This window comes from Arvicanthis niloticus, chromosome 7 (genome assembly GCF_011762505.2).
Source record: "Arvicanthis niloticus isolate mArvNil1 chromosome 7, mArvNil1.pat.X, whole genome shotgun sequence".
In the NCBI taxonomy this organism is placed as follows: Eukaryota; Metazoa; Chordata; class Mammalia; order Rodentia; family Muridae; genus Arvicanthis; species Arvicanthis niloticus.
Window position 1 is genome coordinate 9,490,659 of NC_047664.1, and position 22,381 is coordinate 9,513,039.

At 38.5% G+C, this 22,381-nt stretch overlaps 1 protein-coding gene across 1 annotated transcript in view; it reads right to left on the reverse strand.

Annotated features, from left to right (window-relative positions):
- The window catches only part of Gfral (GDNF family receptor alpha like), a 63,140-nt gene extending 41,140 nt beyond the window's left edge, over positions 1-22,000 (reverse strand). The window contains exons 1-3 of the mRNA XM_034508159.2: positions 21,979-22,000; positions 17,273-17,407; positions 13,181-13,333 (exon numbers count right to left, since the gene is read on the reverse strand). Coding sequence (XP_034364050.1) covers positions 13,181-13,333; positions 17,273-17,407; positions 21,979-22,000 — 310 coding nt within the window. The remainder of the gene's footprint in view (positions 1-13,180; positions 13,334-17,272; positions 17,408-21,978) is intronic.
- Between the last annotated feature and the right edge of the window lie 381 nt (positions 22,001-22,381).

Genomic DNA, 22,381 nt, shown 5'->3' on the forward strand with positions numbered 1-22,381 from the left:
ATACAACACGTGTCTTTTAAGGTTCACAGTTTAAATTTAAGGTTTTAAGTTAAAATCAAAACCACACAATTCGATGTAGCCAAGCCTCAGAGAGCAGGCAGAGAGAGGTTAAGCACATTTACATTTGAATTAAGACAATGCAGACTGCCTGTAGAAGCTCAGGTGTTAAGCATTCCCTTTTGTTCTGGGTCTTCAGACCAGGCCCTAGAAATGTGCTTAAGGGAATTTGTCTTTTGTCCTCACTGTTTCTTGTGTGAGGAGGGGTAAACCTAAAACCCAAAGACTTTACAACAGTCTGTGGGCTAAAAGTTATGATTATGCTACAGAAATTAAGATTATGCCTGCTTCCCTCCATGAGTATAGCTGTGCCTGCTGATAAAATATGGTTCAAATTGTTTTAATTCCTTTAACAATTATTGGAGAATAAAGTTGGCTTTTATCTGATACTTTCATTGGACTAAAAAAGATTGGTTATTAAATTAATCCAAAATAAAGTTCAAATTTAAGATTTATACAGCCTAACTTGCCTGCTCCAGCTGCCATTTCAGTAAATGCTTATAGAATTTTATAGATATAAAAGATGTTTTATACCTTCCCTTTACATTTCTGATAAAGGTGAGAAATTTACAGTTAGTAAATTTATTCATAATTTTTAAGAGCTTATGAAGCGATATTTGTTAGAAATAATTGCTTCAGAAAATGGTTAATTGTTTTACATTTTATATATTTAAATATTGTTGTTGCTTTAATACAAAAAATTAAGAAGTTAAATCTTTTGGTGTGTATTATTCATTGTGTGATACTGTATTATTGGATTTTTCTAAAGAAGTTTTTTCTACAAGCCATTGCTCCAATATAACGAGCTTTAAAAATTTTTTTAGAATACTTGTTACTCCAAAAAAGGATTCAAAGACAGTGTCTTTCAATATTTGAGACAGGTTGGGGCTAGAGAAATGGCTCAGCCGTTAAAGGCTAGACTTTTAAAATATAAAGGCTGAACTCCCAGCAACCACATGGTGGCTCACAACCATTTGTGGTGGGAATCTAATGCCATCTTCTGGCTTATGAGTGTACATACAAAAGAAAATGGTTTACTTTTAATCTTGATTTGCTCTTAGTGATTTTTAAAAGTTGTTAAGAGATATTATTTGGCTAAAACCTCATCTTAAGCTTACCATAGGAGGATTTAAACCTCTGTTTGATGTTTGTTTTCAAAGGGATGCAAGTCCTAAATTAAATCATGTGTATCTTCTTGAGTTTATCCTGCTTCAACACAATTAAATTATGTGTTGTAGCCACTGTTTAGAATGTTAAAAAGGGTATATCTGCCTTTGTCTTGTTGAATGGTGTGCTTCATGAAGTGCAGAATGTTTCGGCTACATGATCTAATATTTCTAGCCATTTGAATAACATTAAAATTAATAAGGTGTTTAGGAATATATCTGCACAACCGGTGTCGGTGTGTGTAGACCCTCCATTTTTCTTTATGTTATCCAACGTTCAGAATAATTCTGATATCTTGGATTGTAAGAATGTTACGTGCTTTTTAACACAATGCTGGAATAGATCACTAGACCTAGCCATGGTTAATCAAGTTACAGCAGCTACTGTTGTTAATCAAATCTCAGAAAAGACTTCTGAGGATTTGACCATTTTACAGAAAGTGGATGCATATCAGACATTCTGTTGGTCAATCAGAGAGTTGATTTGCTCCAAGCCCATGTGGAGCAGCTCACGGATGTGGTTCAAATAAGCTGCATGTCAGCAACCCCACATCCAGGTATTACACCTCTGAGATTTGTGAATGATACATTTATTAAAAAGCCATAATCTTTCTGCTTATTTAAAAGGGAAGTGAAATGGGGAGTTGGACCAGGTGCAACAGCAATTGCAGATCTGGATTTTGAGCCTTGATGGAGTGCGGATGGACCCTGTTTCCCTTGGCGATTTTACTTTTTGAATTTCTTCTGCCTTTTCTTTCTTTCTTTTTAAAAGGGGGGATAGGCCTGTTTGATGCAGCCCTATGTTGTGGATTAGTGTTCATGGTGGTTGGTCTGTAAGCTCAGAGCCCAAAAAAACGTGACAAGGCCGCTATAGCCCAAGCACTCGCAGTCTTGGAGCAAGCATCTCTCCATGAAATTTGACTATCTAGGCTGAGAAAGTAGCCGATGACTGAGACCCTCAGTAGATGCACCCCAAGGGTTCAGCCCATTGCACTGGGTCGATGAGAGGTCTAAGTCCAGCCAGCCCTTGCCTAAATAGCTGTGGTACCTGAATAGTAGGTTGGAAGCCCTTGCACTCCTGGGAGCTATACTCCATTGCACAGGGACGGGTGTCAATTCCTCTTTACATCCCCTTAGCCCTTGCACCCAGAGGACTTGTTTCCATTGCACCTGGTAGGGTAAGGGAGAATCTTCGGGCTGTAAGCTCTTGATTGCTTATTCCCCCAAGATGGAGTTTGCTTGATCGGGCTTGAGTTCGAATCTTGATTGGTACTGCGTTTGATAGGCAATAGGCTGTTCCATATTAATAATTTAAACAGGGGGAGAAGTAGGAAGCCGCTGTTGGCGGTGGTATAATCTGCCATTCCAAGATGGCGCTGGCAGCGTGTCCTCCCAGTAGTAAACAATTAACTGTGCAGCTGCAAAGGCAGAAAGCCCGCCAAAGTCACTGGCCAATCCCGAGGCGTAATATTGGGTGATGAGTGAACAGCCAATCAGAAGTGAACACGTCACTCTAGGGTGTATTTAAGCGGTGCCTTCAGCCCTTCCTCGTCTTTTCACGTCTGTGATACAGAGTAAAGCCTCGTTTGTAGTAACTACCCGAATACTGTCTCTCGTGTCCTTTTTCGCGGGCGAAGGGGACTCGAGAGGCGCGCGCAACACCAGACAACCAAGTAACCCTACTAAAAAATGGGGTATAGAGCTAAACAAAGAATGGCCGAGAAGCACCTGAAGAAATGTTCAGCATCCTTAGTCATCAGGGAAATACAAATCAAAACAGCTCCAAGATTCCACCTCACACCAGTCAGAATGGTTAAGATCAAAAACTCAGGTGATAGTAGATGCTGGCAAGGATGTGGAGAAAGAGGAACACTCCTCCATTGTTGGTGGGATTGCAAGCTAGTACAACCACTCTGGAAATCAGTCTGGAAGTTCCTCAGAAAATTGGACATAGTATTACCTGAGGACCCAGCTATACCACTCCTGGGCATATACCCAGAAGATGCTCCAACATATAACAAGGACATATGCTCCACTATGTACATAGCAGCCTTATTTATAATAGCCAGAAGCTGGAAAGAACCCAGATGTCCTTCAACAGAGGAATGGATACAAAAAACGTGATACATTTACACAATGGAGTATTACTCAGCTATTAAAAACAATGAATTCGAAAAATTCTTAGGTAAATGGATGGAACTAGAAAATATCATCCTGAGTGAGGTAACCGAATCACAAAAGAACACACATGGTATTTACTCACTGATAAGCAGATATTAGCCCAAAACTTGCAATACCCAAGATTCAACTCACAGACTACATGAAGCTTATGAAGAAGGAAGATCAAAATGTGGGTGCTTAAGTCCTTCTTAGAAGGAGTAACAAAATACTCAAGGGAGCAAATATGGAGTCAAAGTGTGGGACAGAAACTGAAGGAGGGGCTGTCCAGAGACTGCTCCACCTGGGTATCCATCCCATGTGCAGTCACCAAAGGTAGATGCTGATGTGGATGTCAGGAAGTGCATGCTGACAGGAGCCTGATATAGCTGTCTCCTTAGAGGTATGCCAGAGTCTGACATGCTCAGAGGCAAATGCTCACAGCTAACCACTGAACTGATCAAGGGGTTCCCAATGGAGGAGTTAGAGAGAAGGAGCTGAAGGAGCTGAAAGGGTTTGTGGCTCCATGAGGAGAGCAACAATACCAAGCAACCAGAGCTCCCAGGGTCTAAACCACCAGCCTGGGAGCACATAGGGAGGGACCCATGGCTCAAGCTGTATGTGTAGGGGAGAATGGCCTTGTTGGGTATAGGTGGGAGAGGAGATCCTTGGTTCCATGAAGGCTGGACATCGAGTGTGGTGGAATTTGAGGGTGGAGCGGTGGGAGTGGGGGCATCGGTGTGGGCACATCCTTATAGAAGCAGAAGGAGGAGGGTGGGATAGGGGATTCCTGGGTGGGAGGAAAATGGGGAAGGGGATAACATCTGAAATGTAAATAAAATATCCAATAAAGAATTTTTTTTTTAAAAAAAGAAAAACTAGACATATGTTGGCTCAGCAGACGTAATACTCAAACCATGAAAGTGACTTCAGGTTATGTTTGTCTGACTTATCAAACTGGATGTTTTGTGGATAGAGACTTGTATGCTTCCTGGTACTGATTATCAGCTTGATCAAATTTTCAATGACTGATTAAATATTATAAAGCATACAGCCTGAACTTATATGTATATTTTTAAATAATGAAGACTCATTTTGTGTGACGTTGGTAATATACTGATGATATAAAAACTTTTAATATAATTTAAAAACCTGAAAAGCTCCAGTAAGGCAAACGGCACTGTCAATAGGACAAATTGACAACCAAGATATTTGAAAAAGATCCTTATCAACCCTACATCTGATAGAGGGCTAATATCCAAGCATACAAAAAACTCAAGAAGTTAGACTCCAGAAACCCGAATAACCCAATTTAAAAATGGGGTACAGAACTAAAGAATTAATCCTCAACTGAGAAATCCTGAATGGCAAGAACAATCTAAAGAAATGTTCAAAATCCTTAGCCATCAGGGAAATGCAAATCAAACACCTTACACCAATCATAATGGATCAAAAACTCAGGTGACAGCAGATGCTGGCAAGGATATGAAGAAAGGGGAACGCTATTCTGTTACTGGTGTTATTGCTACCTAGTACAACCACTAGGAAATAATATACATTTCAATAAAATGTTAGAAAATGTGAAGGCAAATATCAAACTAGACACACAAAAATATATGTAAATGAAGTCTGTCCTCATGTAATTAGTTTCTCATATCAGTCATTAAATATTTTGTAATAAGCTTTACATCTACTTAATATCAATCTGTTTTATCATACACATCATATATATATATGAAATAAACCAGGTTAAATTACATGATCCTACTAAACATCTAATTTACTTTATGACATTAGCCACTAAATTGCTTTACTCAGCTTTATGTCCATGTGCAGCAGGGCTTAAGGCATGTCTCTCTATATTAAATTAAGCATAACTATTTTATGAATAAACATATGATTTTAATGTTCAAATTTTTTTTGAAAAATTAAATAATTATGTAATTTGTTTGATGATAGTTTGTCAAGTTTCAGGTACTCTTCTGGAATCTTTGGAGCCATCAAAATTGCCCAAACTTAAAAATGTAGGTGTGTATGTGTGTATGTACTGGGGAGTGCTCTGATGATGGCCAAGGAAAGAAAGAGGTCATTGTTGGTGGTGGTGGTGGTGGTGGTGGTGCTTTTATTTTTTCCCTGCAGTATAAATAATCAAAGGGTGTGTGGAGAGTGCTGGGACTGCACTAGATAGAATGATGAGATCACAGTTGCCATGAACGTTTTCTAAGAGAATTGTAGGCAGTTTGTTAGGGCCTTTTTGGAACTGCAGCCCTCAAATAGTCCATAATGAAATGCACTTGAGAGACCTTTTAGGCCTGCACCTCAGGCCACATAGGATGGAAGGGTTCTGCTACCTTGTGGGAAGCGGCTCCGCTCTCACCATTACAAGGTGGCGCTTGGCATAGGCATTGCTTGAGAGAAAAGACAACTCCATATATGGAGTTGTATGCACTGAGAGGTGTGGTTACCCGATCACCCCACTTCGCTCGCATCATTGAGAATGGCCAATCACCAGGGACTTCATGGCAGTTGCTGATAGGATTAAGGCAATGCTTATAAGGGGCTGCAGGAGCTGGGGAGGGGAGAGAAGACAGGAGAAGAGAGAGAGAAGAAGCTCGCTGTACAGGGATAGCTGAATAAACCGCTTGAAGAAGAACATGGTTGCCGTTGCCTTATTCCGCCGGTCGGACGTGGGTAGCAACGCTACCTGGATTGTCCATTGTTCACATTGTAATTTTAAATAAATTTCTGTTCTGTGAAAATGGTCTTTACATGTGAAGTGCTTTTTAACCTCTCTGAATGTATGTGTACATGTTACCAGATACTATTTTGCAAAAATGGGATGAGGATGGTCATTAAGTTAAGAGTTTACTGTCTTGAAAAAAAAATCAAGTCAGTATTTGAATAAATGTTTCAAATGATTGTAGCTAAGACTACTTGCAACCTAAAACAAGGAAGGAAAACAGTAATTAGAGAACTAATATCATTTTCACTCCCTGCTGGACTGATTTTCTTTCATGCCTATAACTATTTACTGCTTTCTCTGTCTTCTTTTTTTCTGGCTTTTGAAATGTGATAGTTCATAGTTTTTCTCCCTATTGCTAAAAGAATGAAAGGAAAAGAAAGACCATAAACTGTGGAAAGAACTTGCAGGAAGAAGGAGGGAAGGGAGATAGGCCGGAGAGGGTGGGCGTTACAGTCATGAGAATGCACTGGTGCTGAATAGTTCTTTATCAACTTGAGAGCTTGTGGGTTCTTCAATTAAACTGTAAGGTTTTTCTAGCAAGTGTTGCTCTTTGTGATTTTTTTTTTGATATGGTGTCACACTCAAAGCCAGCTGGTCACCACATCTTCAGGATTAAAATTCATAATTCCACTAAAGGATATCTCATAATTCTCAGACCCACTTGTGTTAGCTTGGAAATGGGTCACCTCCCATAAGTTTAAACACGTGACCTCTCACTTTTGTTTTCTTTTACATTCTCTTCTAATCCCCAGAAGTGTCATTTTCTTTTTTAAAAGTCAGTTCTGCATTTATCTGTTAAGTACACAAAAGTTCCTCACAGCAAAGCATTAAATCTAATCTCTTTGAAAGACCAGTTGAGCTTCCTTGTTTTATAGCATCTGGTTTCTTTCTCACAAGATCTTGTGACACTTCTCCATCTTCCAATCCAGCACAGCAAAGGATTTGTTGTTCCTCAAATGTTTGCTGCTTTGTTTTATTTCCCCTGATCCCAGTTTACCCACCTTCTACCAATTCTATGAAGTGTTTGAAGTTGCAATTATTTCCTATGCTATGATGTCAAGTACTCTGTGTTCATGTCTATTTCAGATGAGTGCATGGCTCTTATGTAGAACACAGCACAGTGTGCAAGGGATACTTGGGATTTTTCACTTTAATTAGGGATTAAGATAATTTTAAATAGGGTACCTAACACGAGAATTAAACTAGAAATCAACAAAAAAGTTATCTAGGAAATCTCAGGTATCTGAGAATTAAAAACCTTCATAATGAACTGTACAGTAAAGGAGTGATGGAATGGAAGAGAAGACTAGTTTGAAAGAACTAAACTTTTATAAATCCCACAATAGAATCTGCGGTTGTAGCTAAGATAGTGCTTAGGGGGAAATCACAATATTGAATGTTCGTATGAGAAAAAAGAAAACTGCAAATAAGCAATTACCAAATGTTTGTTTGTATCCACAGACAAATACACTCTCATCTCTATTTTTAGAAGCTGCTCTTTCTAATGACTGAATGCAGAGATGGGCAGCTGCTTGCGGCGGCACTGAGAGTAAGTGACAGTTAAGTGTTCATCCCTAAATAGGGCATTTATACCCCTCCTCCTAAGGCTTAGAGAGCATTTGGAAGAGAGAGAAGAGTGTACAAACCAGAGATGTGGAGAAGGGCTATGAAATGTTGCCTTTGGAGAAGGTATGGCCCTGTACATATGATCTCATAAGAGTGTTGCTGTCTACAATGAGCCTACAAAACACTAAGCTTGTGAACACAGTCATGGATGGGAAGGTGTTCAGGGGTCAACACCTCCTGCTGAACTATTGGCTAATGATGGATTACAGGGGAGGTGCTGGCCATCATCTTCAGTTGTGGGTCTATGTTGAGGAGAGGCTCCAATAAATGGTTCCAAGACCATGGTTACACAAATGACTCAGGTTAAACTCAGTTGGAGGAGAAAAAGAAAGAAAAAAAAAAGAAAGGGAAAAGAAAATGAATGGAAGAAAGAAACTCACAGAGAATGTTAATTCTCTGTGATGGAAGAGAGATTGATTAGATAATGTTGGAGGTTACAATAATCTGAATCTACTCATGATGAATAATTTCTGTCAACCTGTCACAAGCTAGAGTCTTCTGGGAAAAGAGAACTTCAGCTGAGAAAATGTCCCCATCAGAAGAGTCTACAGGGAAGCTTGTGTGACACTATAATACAACCAATTTAAGCTGATTCCAAACTAGCTTACAAATAAATGAGACTCAGACTACGGTTATTTTATTTGGCTTTGACAATTACTGTGGGGTAACTACTCTTCTAACTACTGGCCTGGATACCTCCCCAGTGTGTACCAGATACTTGTTATTTCTCCCGTTCATGTGCTCATGGTTCCTCTCCCTTCATGGTGGCTTTCTCCTCTCTTTCGTTCTTCCTCCTCCCTTCTCTCTTTCTCCCACAACAAGGTTATTCCAAACTTATCTTCCTCTAATCCCTCCAGTGATTGGCTATAGCCAATTTTATTTAGCCAATAGTTTTAAATCAAGGAACAAGGTTTTGCACTACAAAAGCTTTTAAACTTGAGAAGTCACATATAGGTCTAGACCTTCGGGTAATTCGGCATTACAATACACAGCAACAGATCAAATCTCAACAGGACACTTTCTTCAATAATCTTTGATGAGGGAAGGTCCAGCCTACTGTGAATGGTGCCATCCTCAGACAAATAATTCTGGGTTGTCCAAGAAAGTATGTTGAGAAGCCAGTAAGCCTAACTCCTTCATGGACTCTCTTGTTTTCTGCTTTTATATCCCTTCTTTGAGATTTCTTTGGTGATAGACTCTAAAGTATAAGCCAAATAAACCCTTCCCTCCCCAAGTTGGTTTTGGTTATTGTATTTATTACAGCAGCAAAAAGCAAACTGGGAGAGAAATTGTTTCCAGAGAGTAGGATGTTGATGTGAAGGATCTGATCATGTATTTGTGGGATTATTGTAGAAGATTATTGAATTATAATTTGGGGCTGGAAAAGCCATTGAGTGCTCAGAGCTTAGTGACCTGTTCTGTGGGGGCTTGCCATGTACTACTGACAACCATACAGACAACGAAGTGTGGCTTGTGAAGTTTCAGATAGAAGTGATCCTTCAAAGATGCCATTGGATCCTTTTTGTGTTATATTTTGAGTTAAGAATCCGTGGTTTTGTTCAGCTGGGACTGATAAATCAGCAGCAACAAGAGAGCAGCACCACTGAAGGAGTGAAAAGCGTTCCTAGGACATTGGATACTGGTTTCTGGGGCTGAAAAATTAGCTGTTATTAACAAGAGACCAGCATCACTCAGGTGAAACCTTCTGAGAAGTATTTCCTCAGGGCCAGTGCACAGAAGCTGTGGTTCAGGGGAGCAAAGGCTATATATGTCATGCTGGCAGCTGAGCTTGGTAATGTGTAAGAGACTACCACATATTTGTTTTGTTTTGTATTTGTTTTGAAGGCATGACACAGTCATAGAGAGTAGTTGAGGCTTGGCATCATGTGACTAGGATGGAGTCTTGTTGAGAATTCCAGAAGCCATTTGTCAAAGTTCAGCCTTTGTTGATGTGGAGGTGTGAAGATTGAAGGGGTCATGGAGAGAAGCCGAGGTTTGCCAACAAGTAGCAGGTTTAAATCCCTATAGAGAAGCCAGGGATCTATTGGTGGATATTCTGCCTCAGTTACAGCAGACATCCCAGCATATTAGGAATGCTAAGACCATGGGATGCCCACCATAAGATAGCAGTATGATTGGAACTAGACTACAAGGTGAGCTGTGTGGCAAAGGTGTGGAGCTTCTCAAACTCTGTGGAGGCCAGAAGATACAAATACATCCCAGACGTCAGACACTGAGTTAGTCACATTGTTGGAGTTTGGTTTTACTTTGACCTAACTGCAGCTGTGCCCTGCTTTTTCCCTCTTGAAAAAAAAAGTTGTCAAAAACAAATTTATCTAATGTGAAAACAGAATGATGCTGCCAATGACCTAAATGAGTGCAGAGGCAATTTTTTTCTTATTTTTGTATTATGTTTTATTATTATAATTATAAAATATTATATTTTATTTACTCACTGAACTTTTGGTACATGTTTACAATATGTTTTGAGCATATCCACCCCTTATAAGTTACCCTAAGAAGCACCGAAGTGTCTTACTCTAGACTCCATACACTCTTCCTTATTCACGGAGTCAAATTAATGCTATCTGGAAAACGGGTATAGAAATATCCACTAGGATCTGGACAAACTACCAGCACCAATATCTCTAAACAAGGGTGATTCTCTCTCCCTTACTAACCACTAAATGCCAATAGTTCCTGTGCTAGGGGTGGGGCTTCATGAACTCCTCTCCTATCCATGCTGGGATGCTGAATGGCTTTGTGTTGTATGAGTCTTGAGCAGGCACCCATAGCTGGTGTGGATTGACCTGAGTATCAGCTCAGTCTTGTCCAGAGGACAGCATTTCACACTTCTCCATCCCACCCTCCTGCACTTACATTCTTTCTCCTCTCTCTTCCTCAGTATTCCCTGAACCTTGATGTAAAAGGGGTTTGTTACAAGCAATTCATCCACAGATGAGCACTTGTTGCCATTTTCATTGAAAAATGAAACTTGAAAAGGAAGGCAAATTTATAAAAAAGCATGCGCTTTCATGCGCCTGTGTGTGTGCATGCGCGTGCACACACACACACACAAACACGAATACGCACATGCATGTGCATGAGAACAAACTATCAATACATGAATGAAAAGGAAAATATCAGTACAACTCCTAAAGACATTTTAAAAGACAATCAGGAAATGTTAAGAGCAGCACATTACACAGATATCCAGAGACAGAAGTCATAGAGTCACATAGAAACTAAGCAATCAAACAAACTCTAATATCAAAACATCAAGTAAAAAATAAATTGCATTTCCTTGATGACTAAGGATGCTGAAAATTTCTTTAGGTGCTTCTCGGCCGTTCGAGTTTCCTCAGTTGAGAATTCTTTGTTTAGCTTGCTCTGTACCCCATTTTTAGTAGGGTTATTTGGTTGCCTGGAGTCTAATTTCTTGAGTTCTTTGTATATATTGGATATTAGCCCTCTATTGGATGTGGGATTGGTAAAGATCTTTTCCCAATCTGTTGGTTGCCATTTTGTTCTATTGACAGTGTCCTTTGTCTTACAGAAACTTTGCAATTTTATGAGGTTCCATTTATCAATTTTTGGTTTTAGAGCATAAGCCATTGGTGTTCTGTTTGGGAACTTTTTCCCTGTGCCCAAGTATTCAAGGTTCTTCCCCACCTTCTCTTCTATTAGTTTCATCAAAACAACCCTGAGATTCTACCTCATACCAGTCAGCATGGCTAAGATCAAAAACTCAGGTGATAGTAGATGCTGGCGAGGATGTGAAGAAAGAGGAACACTCCTTCATTGTTGGTGAGATTACAAGATGGTACAACCACTTTGCAAATCAATCTGGTGGTCCCTCAGAAAATTGGACATAGTATTACCTGAGGACCCAGCTATACCACTCCTGGGCATATACCCAGAAGATGCTCCAACATATAACAAGGACATATGCTCCACTATGTTCATAGCAGCCTTATTTATAATAGCCAGAAGCTGGAAAGAACCCAGATGTCCTTCAACAGAGGAATGGATACAAAAAACGTGATACATTTACACAATGGAGTATTACTTAGCTATTAAAAACAATGAATTCGAAAAATTTTTAGGTAAATGGATGGAACTAGAAAATATCATCCTGAGTGAGGTAACCAAATCACAAAAGAACACACATGGTATTCATTCACTGATAATTCAATATTAGCCCAGAAGCTTACAATACCCAAGATTCAACTCACCGACCACATGAAGTTCATGAAAAAGGAAGACCAAAGTGTGGGTGCTTCAGTCCTTCTTAGAAGGAGCAACAAAATACTCAAGGGAGCAAATATGGAGTCAAATTGTGGGACAGAAACTGAAGGAGGAGCTGCCTGGAGACCATTCCACCTGGGTATCCATCCTGTGTACCAAAGGTAGAAACTGATGTGGATGCCAGGAAGTGTATGCTGACAGGAGCCTGATATAGCTGTCTCCTTAGAGGTCTGCCAGTCTGACATGTTCCGAGGCAAATGCTCACAGCTAACGATTGAACTGATCAAGGGGTTCCCAATGGAGGAGTTAGAGAGAAGAAGCTGAAGGAGCTGAAAGTATTTGTGGCTCCATGAGGAGAGCAACAATACCAACCAACCAGAGCTCCCAGGGTCTAAACCACCAGCCTGGGAGCACATAGGGAGGGACCCATAGCTTGAGTTGTATATATAGGGGGGAATGGCCTTGTTGGGCATAGGTTGGATAGGAGATCCTTGGTCCCATGAAGGCTGGACATCGAGTATGGTGGAACTTGAGGGTGGGGAGGTGGGAGTGTGGGCTTGGGTGGGGGCACATTCTCATAGAAGCAGGAAGAAGGAGGATGGAATAAGGGGTTCCTGGGTGGGGGGGAAATGGGAAAAGGGGATAACATTTGAAATGTAAATAAAATAGCCAATAAAAAGTAACTTCTTCATTGTATGCTATAAAAATCTATTAATTTTTAAAAATGTATGTATGTAAGTATTTAAATGCCAAGAATAAAAACTATAAGTCAGAAAAAAGAAAATAAATTGCAAAAACTTACTTGTGCCACAAAAACTAAGCAAATTCTATAATATTAGACATACAAATGTACATACACACACACACACACATACATATACACACACCACAGTGACTTGTGCAGACATAATACTGTTTAGACCAGTGAGTGAAGCAAGAGAAAGTATCAATTCTTTTTATACTGTTCTGAAGTAGAGAAGAATGTACATTCAATTTATTTTTAACAGCCAGCGTTAGACAGACAACAGAATTCGTAATATAAACATATGTTAATATCCTGCTTGAACTCAGACATATTACTAAAAAGTTAGCAATTTAAATACAGTGAATGTACAACAAATGAATGCATATTGACTGAGTAGGATCTAGGTTTAAAATAAAGAGTTAGATCAACAAATATTACCTGTCTTATTGGTGCACTTTTTTCCAAAAAGTTTGTTTACTGTACAGTAGAGGTCATCCATACAAAGACATTCTTTAAATTGGAAATTTTTTTCCACCAAAGACTGGATACTCCGGTTACAATGCAATAAATTATTTATCTTGCAGGAGTCACCTGGATTTCATAATCACATATAACACTGAAGATATTAATCTGGATATGAATTGTTATTTCTTCTTCCTACAGGATTCTTGATATATCAACCGAAGAAATCAATGAGTTTAGTGAGATTATCTTGTTTTGCTAAAGGTTCTTCATAAAAGTAACCATGCCCTCCAAGATTTTTAACCATAAATGAAAATACTATTGGCTATGGGATGCATTTTAATATGTAAATATTAAGTTTGTTATAGGGACAATACTCAAAGTACCAGGCCCCTTGGTCTTTAATACTCAGAGAGTTCCAAAGAGCTCCGATATTTTGTCCTCTAACACTGAACCAATCAAAATGCATTAGGATCTGTTGAATACACATAGATTACAAACTTTAATCTTAATCTACTATTGAGAGTTTTAATATGAGAGCATCTGGATCTAGGGCAGAAGTTGATAATGTAACTACTAAGAATTCCTCCAATGCTTAGGGATTACAAATATCAAGCAGAAAATAAAACTACAAATATGAAACAGGAAGTATCAGAAGCTTGGTCATACCACCTAAGTCAGCTCATTCATTTCCTCCCTCAACCTTCCCAAGAGGGATATAATTTGCCAACTTATATAACAGGGCAATGCCCTACTATGGAGCAATATACCCACTCCAGCTTCATTTTTCTTCTTTTAAATCTTTATGCATTTTAATTAAAATATAATAATAGCATTTTCCTCTTTCCTTTTTTCCCCTCAAACTACACTCAAGTCCCCTCCCTCCTACTCTTTCAGTGATCGCACCCAAATTAGTAGTCTCTTCTTCCCTAATTATTGTTACATGTATCTATAGACTCTAAACCTATCTATATCTATATCATCTATATCTATATCTATCTATATCTATATCTATATCATCTATATCTATATCATCTATATCTATATCATTGTTACATATATGTATATGTACATGTTTTCACAGATATATAAATACAACCTGCTGAGTCTTTGTTGTTGTGTGTGAACATGCTTTCAGAGCTGACACTTGGTCAACCAACTAGACCCCTCATCCCTAGGAGAGGCTAACTCTCCTCTCTCAGCATCCTATCAGCAGCCTGTAGTTTCTTGGCCAGAGGTGTGATCCCCTGAGACTCCTCCTTTCTCATTAACATGTCTATTAGCCATTGATCAGCTACTATTTATACAGAGATTTCTGTGAGACGATTTTATAATCAGACTTTGGTAAGATATTCGTAAATGTGCAGTAAACAGTAGCTTTCTAATTGGAATGAAGACCTACTCAACAGGAAAGAAACCAAGCCTGGTGCTCTAGCCAACTTCCCCAACTAATGAAGCCACGGATCTTAAAAGAAAATCCTCTCCCATGACTTTGATAGATCTATTACATTCTAAATCTTATCCTTATACCCACAGATAAGAGTTTTCACCAAACTTCATCAAAATGCTCTCCTTCAGTCTCTCTTTTAAGGTTTACTTCTTTTTATTTATGTGCATGAGTGTTTTTACTCCCTGATTGTCTGAGTACAACATGCCTGCCTAGGTGCCAATGAAGCACAGAAAAGGGTATCAGACACCCTGAAACTGGAGGTATAAACAACTGTGAACTGACATGTGGGTGTTGAGAATCCAGCCTGGGTCTTCTGGAAAGTAGCCAGTGCTCGTAACTGCTGAGTTATCTCTCCACTCCCAAGAAGGGATCTCAAGTCCCGTTGGATACACCTGTATCACAGCTCCTGCGTCTATAACTCAGGGAACATCACGTAAGAGGGCAAGTTGTACAAGAGCTACAATACTGGGAAGTCTGCCGTGAAACTGTCTCTAGAAGGGACCTTTTAAAACTAAGTAAGTATTTTTAGTGTTTTCCCCCATAGAATGCTTTCCAAAATGCTTCAAACCTTTTTGAATCTTAAGTGATGTTCCCATACAGTAGAACGACAATGTCTGCTGTTCAGTAATCTTAAAGCTGACCTTACACAGGGTGACTTGGTTACAGTCTAGTCTAAGCTTTCCTATTAAACTGTTTTATTTGTTCTTCTGTAACAACCTGCTATTATATTGTACTTTTATTCTAAACTTTTATGAAAAGTTAAAGTTCTCCTGACATTTAGAAAGTATTTTATAAATGATGTTGAATTAAAATGTCATTTATATTTACTAACATTTCATTTTCTGGTTGAAAATTAGCTTGCCTCTACCCTAAATCTTTCTTCAGTTCTTATTTTAAAAAAAAAACAATTAATTATTTTATTTGTATATTTGCAGGTATTTCTCTCTGCTTTACTTATCAAGTAATTTCTTAAATACTGTATTTACAGGAAATGACTCAGATTGATATTCTAACATAAATAAATTAGTTCTAATTCATGGCATATTAAGTATAATATTTTAACACAACATTTAAAGTTGCCTTAACAATTGTAGATACACATTTCATCATTAAAAATAGGGTTTTATTTTTATTAACATTTGATATCTTCTTAAAATGTTTTGTTCTGAGCAAATGTATAAGCACTGGATTAGATAATTGTAATTCTCTTATGGATGTAAATATTTGTATTATCTCTCCAGGGCAGAGAAGAGAAGCTCTCTGGAGCATTCTGTAGAATCCTTCTAGTCCTGATGATGGAGACCCTGCTACCCTTAGAACATTGCCACTGCCTTTCACCTAGAACACTCTGTGGGGGATAGGTGAGTGGACTAACAGTATATTATCAAATATTTACAGGTAGAGTGAAGAAACAGTATGTCAGGCAATACATTTTCATTCCCCCTTTTTAATCTCTCATTAATTTGTACAATATTCATAAAATGTTTAATTATAATAAACACAGAACCAAGAGAATTAAATTTATCATAATGGTAGAATATAATTTTTAAAAAGTCTTTGGCATAAAAGGTCTTTGGAACTAAGGGAATGTTTATATTATCAGTCTGTTGCAGAGTTGACTTTTAGAGAATGCTTAAATACTATCATCAATATTAACTCAGCTACTCAAATATTTAGATGACTTTTGTTGCTGTTTGAGAAATACTAGACATTCATAGATCACTCTTATCCATGCCCCAACAACAAAACAAACAAAAAATGGGGGACATAAAACAGGCCCAAGATTTCATGGAATTCCGAGAGCAGCTAATCCTATCAATTGTGCTCAGAAGTTGAAAAATCAGGCGGTTCCATTTATTTCCCACCTGGCACTTTTTATCTGGAAAAGCAGTTTCTGGGTGTGGCTAAGTCATGGCCTCCTCCTTCCTCTCAGTCTCAAAAACTCTCAGAGCCTACACAGTGTCACCAATCTTCTGAACCCTCCAGAATGCTCAGTGACTGGGCCTCTGGATGCCTCTTCCCAGACCAGAAGTCTGCTCTTGCAGGCTGAGGTGGGACTGAGTCTTTATTTTGTCATCTCCCTCTGTCTACTCACTTCATACATGTTCTTGCAGTTACTATAGTCTTTGCTGTAATCCCAACCCTCTCTTTGAACGTTTGCAACTACACAAGTTTTTAAAATATTTTAATTTGTCCATGATAGAGTAGAAATAGAAAATAGTATATAAAATAAATGTACAAATACAATTTTTCAATCACAAATATTTTTTCTATTTCATCGTGGATGAATTAACATAATCAAAGTGATAGATTATTTGTAATATTTTAGTCATGTTTTGAGAAGTAGTCATATAATTGTAGGGTTTGTAGAGAAAACAATAATAATTTGAAATTTTGCTGAAAGCTACTCTCAATGTCACTATATAAGGGCCCGTTAATAATTAAGAGTACGGTTTTGCAACAAAGTTTACTGCCAATGAGCCGAGTATCAAGATTAAGTGGAGGTATTTAAAGTGAAAATAATTTAGCTTGTAAGGGTCTGTAAGATAATATTAAACCTCATTGTTATCTTGGGAAAAGGGAATCATTTGGATGGACTTTTAACACTGGGCTTTTACCTGGAGCAAGGCAGGTGTCTTCCGCTGCTCTCCATGACTGCTCACAGCCGTTTGTATCAATCAAGCATTGCTGCGTTAAATACGCACAATCATTTGTTTGGGAAGAGGATTCATTTTCTGAGCTTAGTCTCACAGCTTGAACAACAGTGAGAACAATAACAAGAAAACAGGTTTGTAATGTTACAGTTTGTGGAAATCAGTGAGGAAGATTCTCAACCAACCAACCAACCAATCAACCAACCAAAACCCACATCTGGAACCAGACTGAATTCTACCATTCCCGGGTCTATAACCAAAGAATTCTGAGTCCACAAACCACAGAAGTACTTACACATGCATGCTTGTTGCTATGCTGCTTAAGATTCTTAAGTAATGCCGGACCGTAGCGCCTCTCTATGACCCTAGCACTTGGGACGGAGAAATAGGTGGATCTCTGCATTGGAGGCCAGCCTGGTTTACACAGTAGGTTCCAGGATAGCCAGGGCTACGCAGAGAAACCCTGTCTCAAAAGTGCTCCCCCAAAAGTTAAAAAACGTTTCTTAAACAAGATTATTATTTGCCTCCTCCTCACTTTCCGTTTATTACTCGATTTACAATATTGTTATTACTATTGTTCCATCATAACAACCTCTAAAAGGATATCCATTTTAATTTATGTGTATGTGCACTTACGCACTTGCTTGTGGGTGCCCATGGAGGCCCGAAGAGGGAGTCAGATGCCCTGATGGCAAACTGCTCAATAGGCCTTGGGAACTCAGCTTGCACCCTCACGAAGAGCAGCAGGAACTTTTAACCCCTGAGTCATCTCTCCCTCCCTAAATTATTTTCTAAAAAAAAAGTCTTTAATCACTTCCTTAACATCAGATGCAATGCTTTAAGACTGTCTCATCTGTCAATTTCTGGCTATTTTGATGGTTTCTTTGGTCTGGAGTCTGTCTCTTCCTCTGGAAATGGTCTCTTCCAGGTCACCTTATACAAGCGGGGGGAGGGGGAGGGGGAGAAAGAAGGGGGAGGTGAGGGGGAGGGGCAGGGGGAGAGGGAGGGAGAAGGGAGAAGGGAGAAGGGAGAAGGGAGAAGGGAGAAGGGAGAAGGGAGAAGGGAGAAGGGAGAAGGGAGAAGGGAGAAGGGAGAAGGGAGAAGGGAGAAGGGAGAAGGGAGAAGGGAGAAGGGAGCACCTCTTTTGCCTCCATTTTGGTGCTCTGCTTAAATTCTGTCTTCAGACCTTCCTCAATCTTTTTTTTTTTTTTTTTTTTTTCCACTTTTCATGGAGAATCCCATTTCTCTCATGGCTTGATGTAAACTATCTAGATTAAGGATCCTCTAATATATAATTTAATGTAGTTTCAATGCCAAGCCTGATGAAAAGCTATTTCCTCTATCTGCATGTTCTAGATAAGACTCCAGATGCAGATTTACTCCACCTTGTTCCAATCTCTTCTCCTCTACAGTGAACCACCATACGTCATTAGCAGCAATTGTATTAATATAGGCATGCACACAATTCATGAAGGACTTTTTAATGCATCCTCAGCTTCACTCTCCCATATCTATTCTTGCAAAATTTGTGCCTTTGTGCTTTGAGCCACTGATGTCCTTTTCTGTCCAGTTGCTTGCCCTCCAGTTTGTTTGACCCCGAGTGGTTCCTTATGTCACCTCATCTACGTACTGCACTTTGAGCACTGCCATTTCTTTGCTTTGTCTCTTTCGTGACTCCAGAGAAAATGGCTTCCATACTCCTTATCACATACAACCCAGAAGTCTTACAGCTCTATGCCCCTCTGTGGACCACTCTCTAGTCTACAGGAAACACTAATTCCTGTCCTCTAGGATTTAAATGATTATGATCATTATCGATGGTTTAAGGAACTCTTAACTTCACTCTTTCTTTTCTCTACAACCAAAATGGGCAAACATCCCTCTTTTGTCTCCCTAGGAGCTTAGAAATCCCTAGGGTGTAGAATCGCTTGCCCTGCTGTGTGTGTCCATAGGCTTGGCTGCTACAGTATGTTCTCTAGGTTTTCTGACCAGGTTTACAGGGGCTGTTCAGGGTTGTACTCTCGACATATAATTGCATGCTCTAGGCAGCCAACTAATATATGTTGATTTACATCAGACATAACGCTTAACAGATAAGATCTACATAAATAACTAATACCCCATCCAGATATTTACAAGTTATCTTCAGAGTTTTCTGAAAACAACCAAGAAAAGAGCACTCTGAATTGAGCCTATTTTACAATCTAATCATTTTCTGTTTTCAAACATGCAAAACAGACACTTGCTTATTCAATTAATAGAAAAGTCTAAGAATCACAGTTGAGTCAGGAATAGGAACTACAAGCTTTGTTTGAGCCACGTCATTTTATTATTTCAAAAGAGGGTGTTAATTGTGAATCACCAGGGACAATGTGGAGCTGTAAGGCATTAAGTTAATCATTGTGTTACCTCTTTGTTTTCTAAGAAGAATCCAAGAAAATTGACTGGGCCATATGTACTACTTCTTGAGTTTCTACACTGGGAGGCTAGGCCCATGTGTTTAGCTCATTGGTAGTTTTCTCTTTCAAAGTTCTTTTTTTTAATGTATTTTATTTTTATCTTTGTTAGTGTTTTGCCTACATGTATGAATGTATGCTCATGTACAAGCCTGGTGCCTGTAGAGGACAGAAGGAGGAATTGCATCTTCTGGAACTGGAGTTACAGTAAGCTACCATTTTGGTGCTGAGAATAGATTTTGTATCTCCTGAACTCCAAGTTGGCAAACACATCGCAAGACAGCTATTTTTTCAATAAAAGTACAAGGTGGCTTGCACTAATTCAGAGCTCCAGAGACTAAATTAGGGATTCATGGTTAACGCTTGATTTATAAGGAAATGGCATTTATTGGCTATTTTTACTTTATCTTTTGGTGATTTATTTGTTTTGAATACAATGTTTCCATATATAGTATAACCTAATAATAAACTCATCATTTACCCCAGACTGGTTTTAAACTCATAATCCCTGTCTCGGATTTTCCAGTGCTGGTATTGCAGTCACATGCCACCTTGTGAACAACTTACTTAGAAAACTCACATCACTCTCCCCAGCTCCACAGAGTGGTGATCCTGTGTGATCTCCCCCCTGCATGTGCCTTACTTCCTTTCTCCTTCTCTACTTCTTGTTTAAAATTCCATTTGAATTTCATACCATAATCTACACTTAATGAAGTACTTAATGGACTAAAGAAGTTATCTTAATGATTCGGCCCACAAGAATCCAAACACTTTCATTACTCTGCCTTGCTTGTTTCTGGCTACAATTTATGGCTCAATATTTGAAATGAAATTTGTCAAATATTCTACTGGTGTTAAGCAAAAAATAAATTTTATGTTAAAAGTAGGAAGACGAAGAATGTTGTAAACTACATCATCCTCTTAAGGATATATAAAACTCATTAATAAAGTCACCCTTTCCCCCATTGTTTTGGGCAACAGGAATTGGCTTTATCATAACATGTAATTATTTAATGCTGAAGAAGAGCTTTGCAGTTTGCAGAGATTTTCAGTCCTAACAATGTTAGGAATAATTTCCTTTTTTCCATGCAACCTGGTTTAGAAAAGATAAAAGCAATGGCCACAGCCTTTTCACTGAAAACCTTGAAGAGGAAGTGATATCGTTTGTGTAATCTGATATATTGCTTGCTGCAAAAATTGAAAACGTCTAGATTTATCTTTATAACAAAGCTATAAATACTAGAAACTAATAAAGAAATAAGGAAACATTACAGGAATGAGAAGAAGCAAAACCTCTCAACACAAGAATTTCCGTAGAGACACTGAAAATGTGCAAAGGATCTTTTACTTCCTGGCTAATTTTCTTGGATTTGATTTATTTTGCTTTTCCTTTTTTTTTTTTTTTTAAAAAAAATGTAATTTGGAATAACCTACATTATTTCCTGGCTCTTATTTAGCTCCATTCATCAACCACTGTAGCCAATAGTAAAGAAAATATTCTGGTTTTGTTTATTAACATCCAGTATGATCACAATTATCCCTCATCCTGAAATTGAGACAGAGACTCTAAAATATCATGAAGAAAATATTAACTTTCATCAATCACACATCTGCCAAGTAGATTTTCATAGGTTCCCTGTTAAGTGAAAATTATTTGGACCAACCTCTTATAACAACCCAACACAAGAGAGCTAAGCCCACATTTTACCTGTGGGCCATGAATGTTACTCAAGAGGCAGAAAACTTGAGCTCAGCCTCTTTGGTCTACTCAGCTGATCCTGAATCATAAGGTTGAAAAGTAGATGGGTCAGTCTGTGTATAAAAACTCTAGTTTTTATAATCTGCTTTTGAGGCTAAACAGTTAAAACTTTGCCATCCTTTAACTTGTAAGTCTATACAGGACAGTTCTATTTTTAAGATATTCTTACACATCTAAGAACTGCATAGATCTTAATATATAGCTCAAAGTTATTTAGAAGCAACATGATGAGCAATGAAATGGTCACATTTTGTTATTCTATCTAGTAAGAAAAAAGTAACTGCCGGTAAATGTACACTTCTCAAAAGCACTAAATAACATCGAAGTACAAGTCAGTAACATAATTGGCATTTCTTATTACATACACCCATAAGCTTAGGCTAGATGTTACAGCATGCAGTTTATAAAGAGTTAATATTGCAACAATTTCAGAAGTAGCAGCACAGTTCACTTACCCAGGAAAACAAACACTAGCATGTTGGACAACTTGAGCTGGTCACCTGGGAGAAAGGCAGATGAACTGACACCAACCAACATCCCAACTGAAATTTCTGAACTGTTTTCAGTTTTTGCTTTTGCTTCCTAAAGAGCACAGCCAATTAGAGTCAGCTTCTGATGTCACACTGTTTCCTTACCAATTTGTTTTGAGCTGTGAACTTTCCTAATTATATTCAAATCCAATTGTTCTCAGTGTGCAAACCCAGGATATTATGCTTCCACGAGAGCTTGCAAACCAAATAACATGGGAAATAATACATTCTTGGCATTCGACTAGAACACTAAGCTTTGCCTCCTGAATGTAACAGTCTTCCAAGAAATTTGACCATGAAGTCCCCTATTCGTGAATAGTTCTCATTA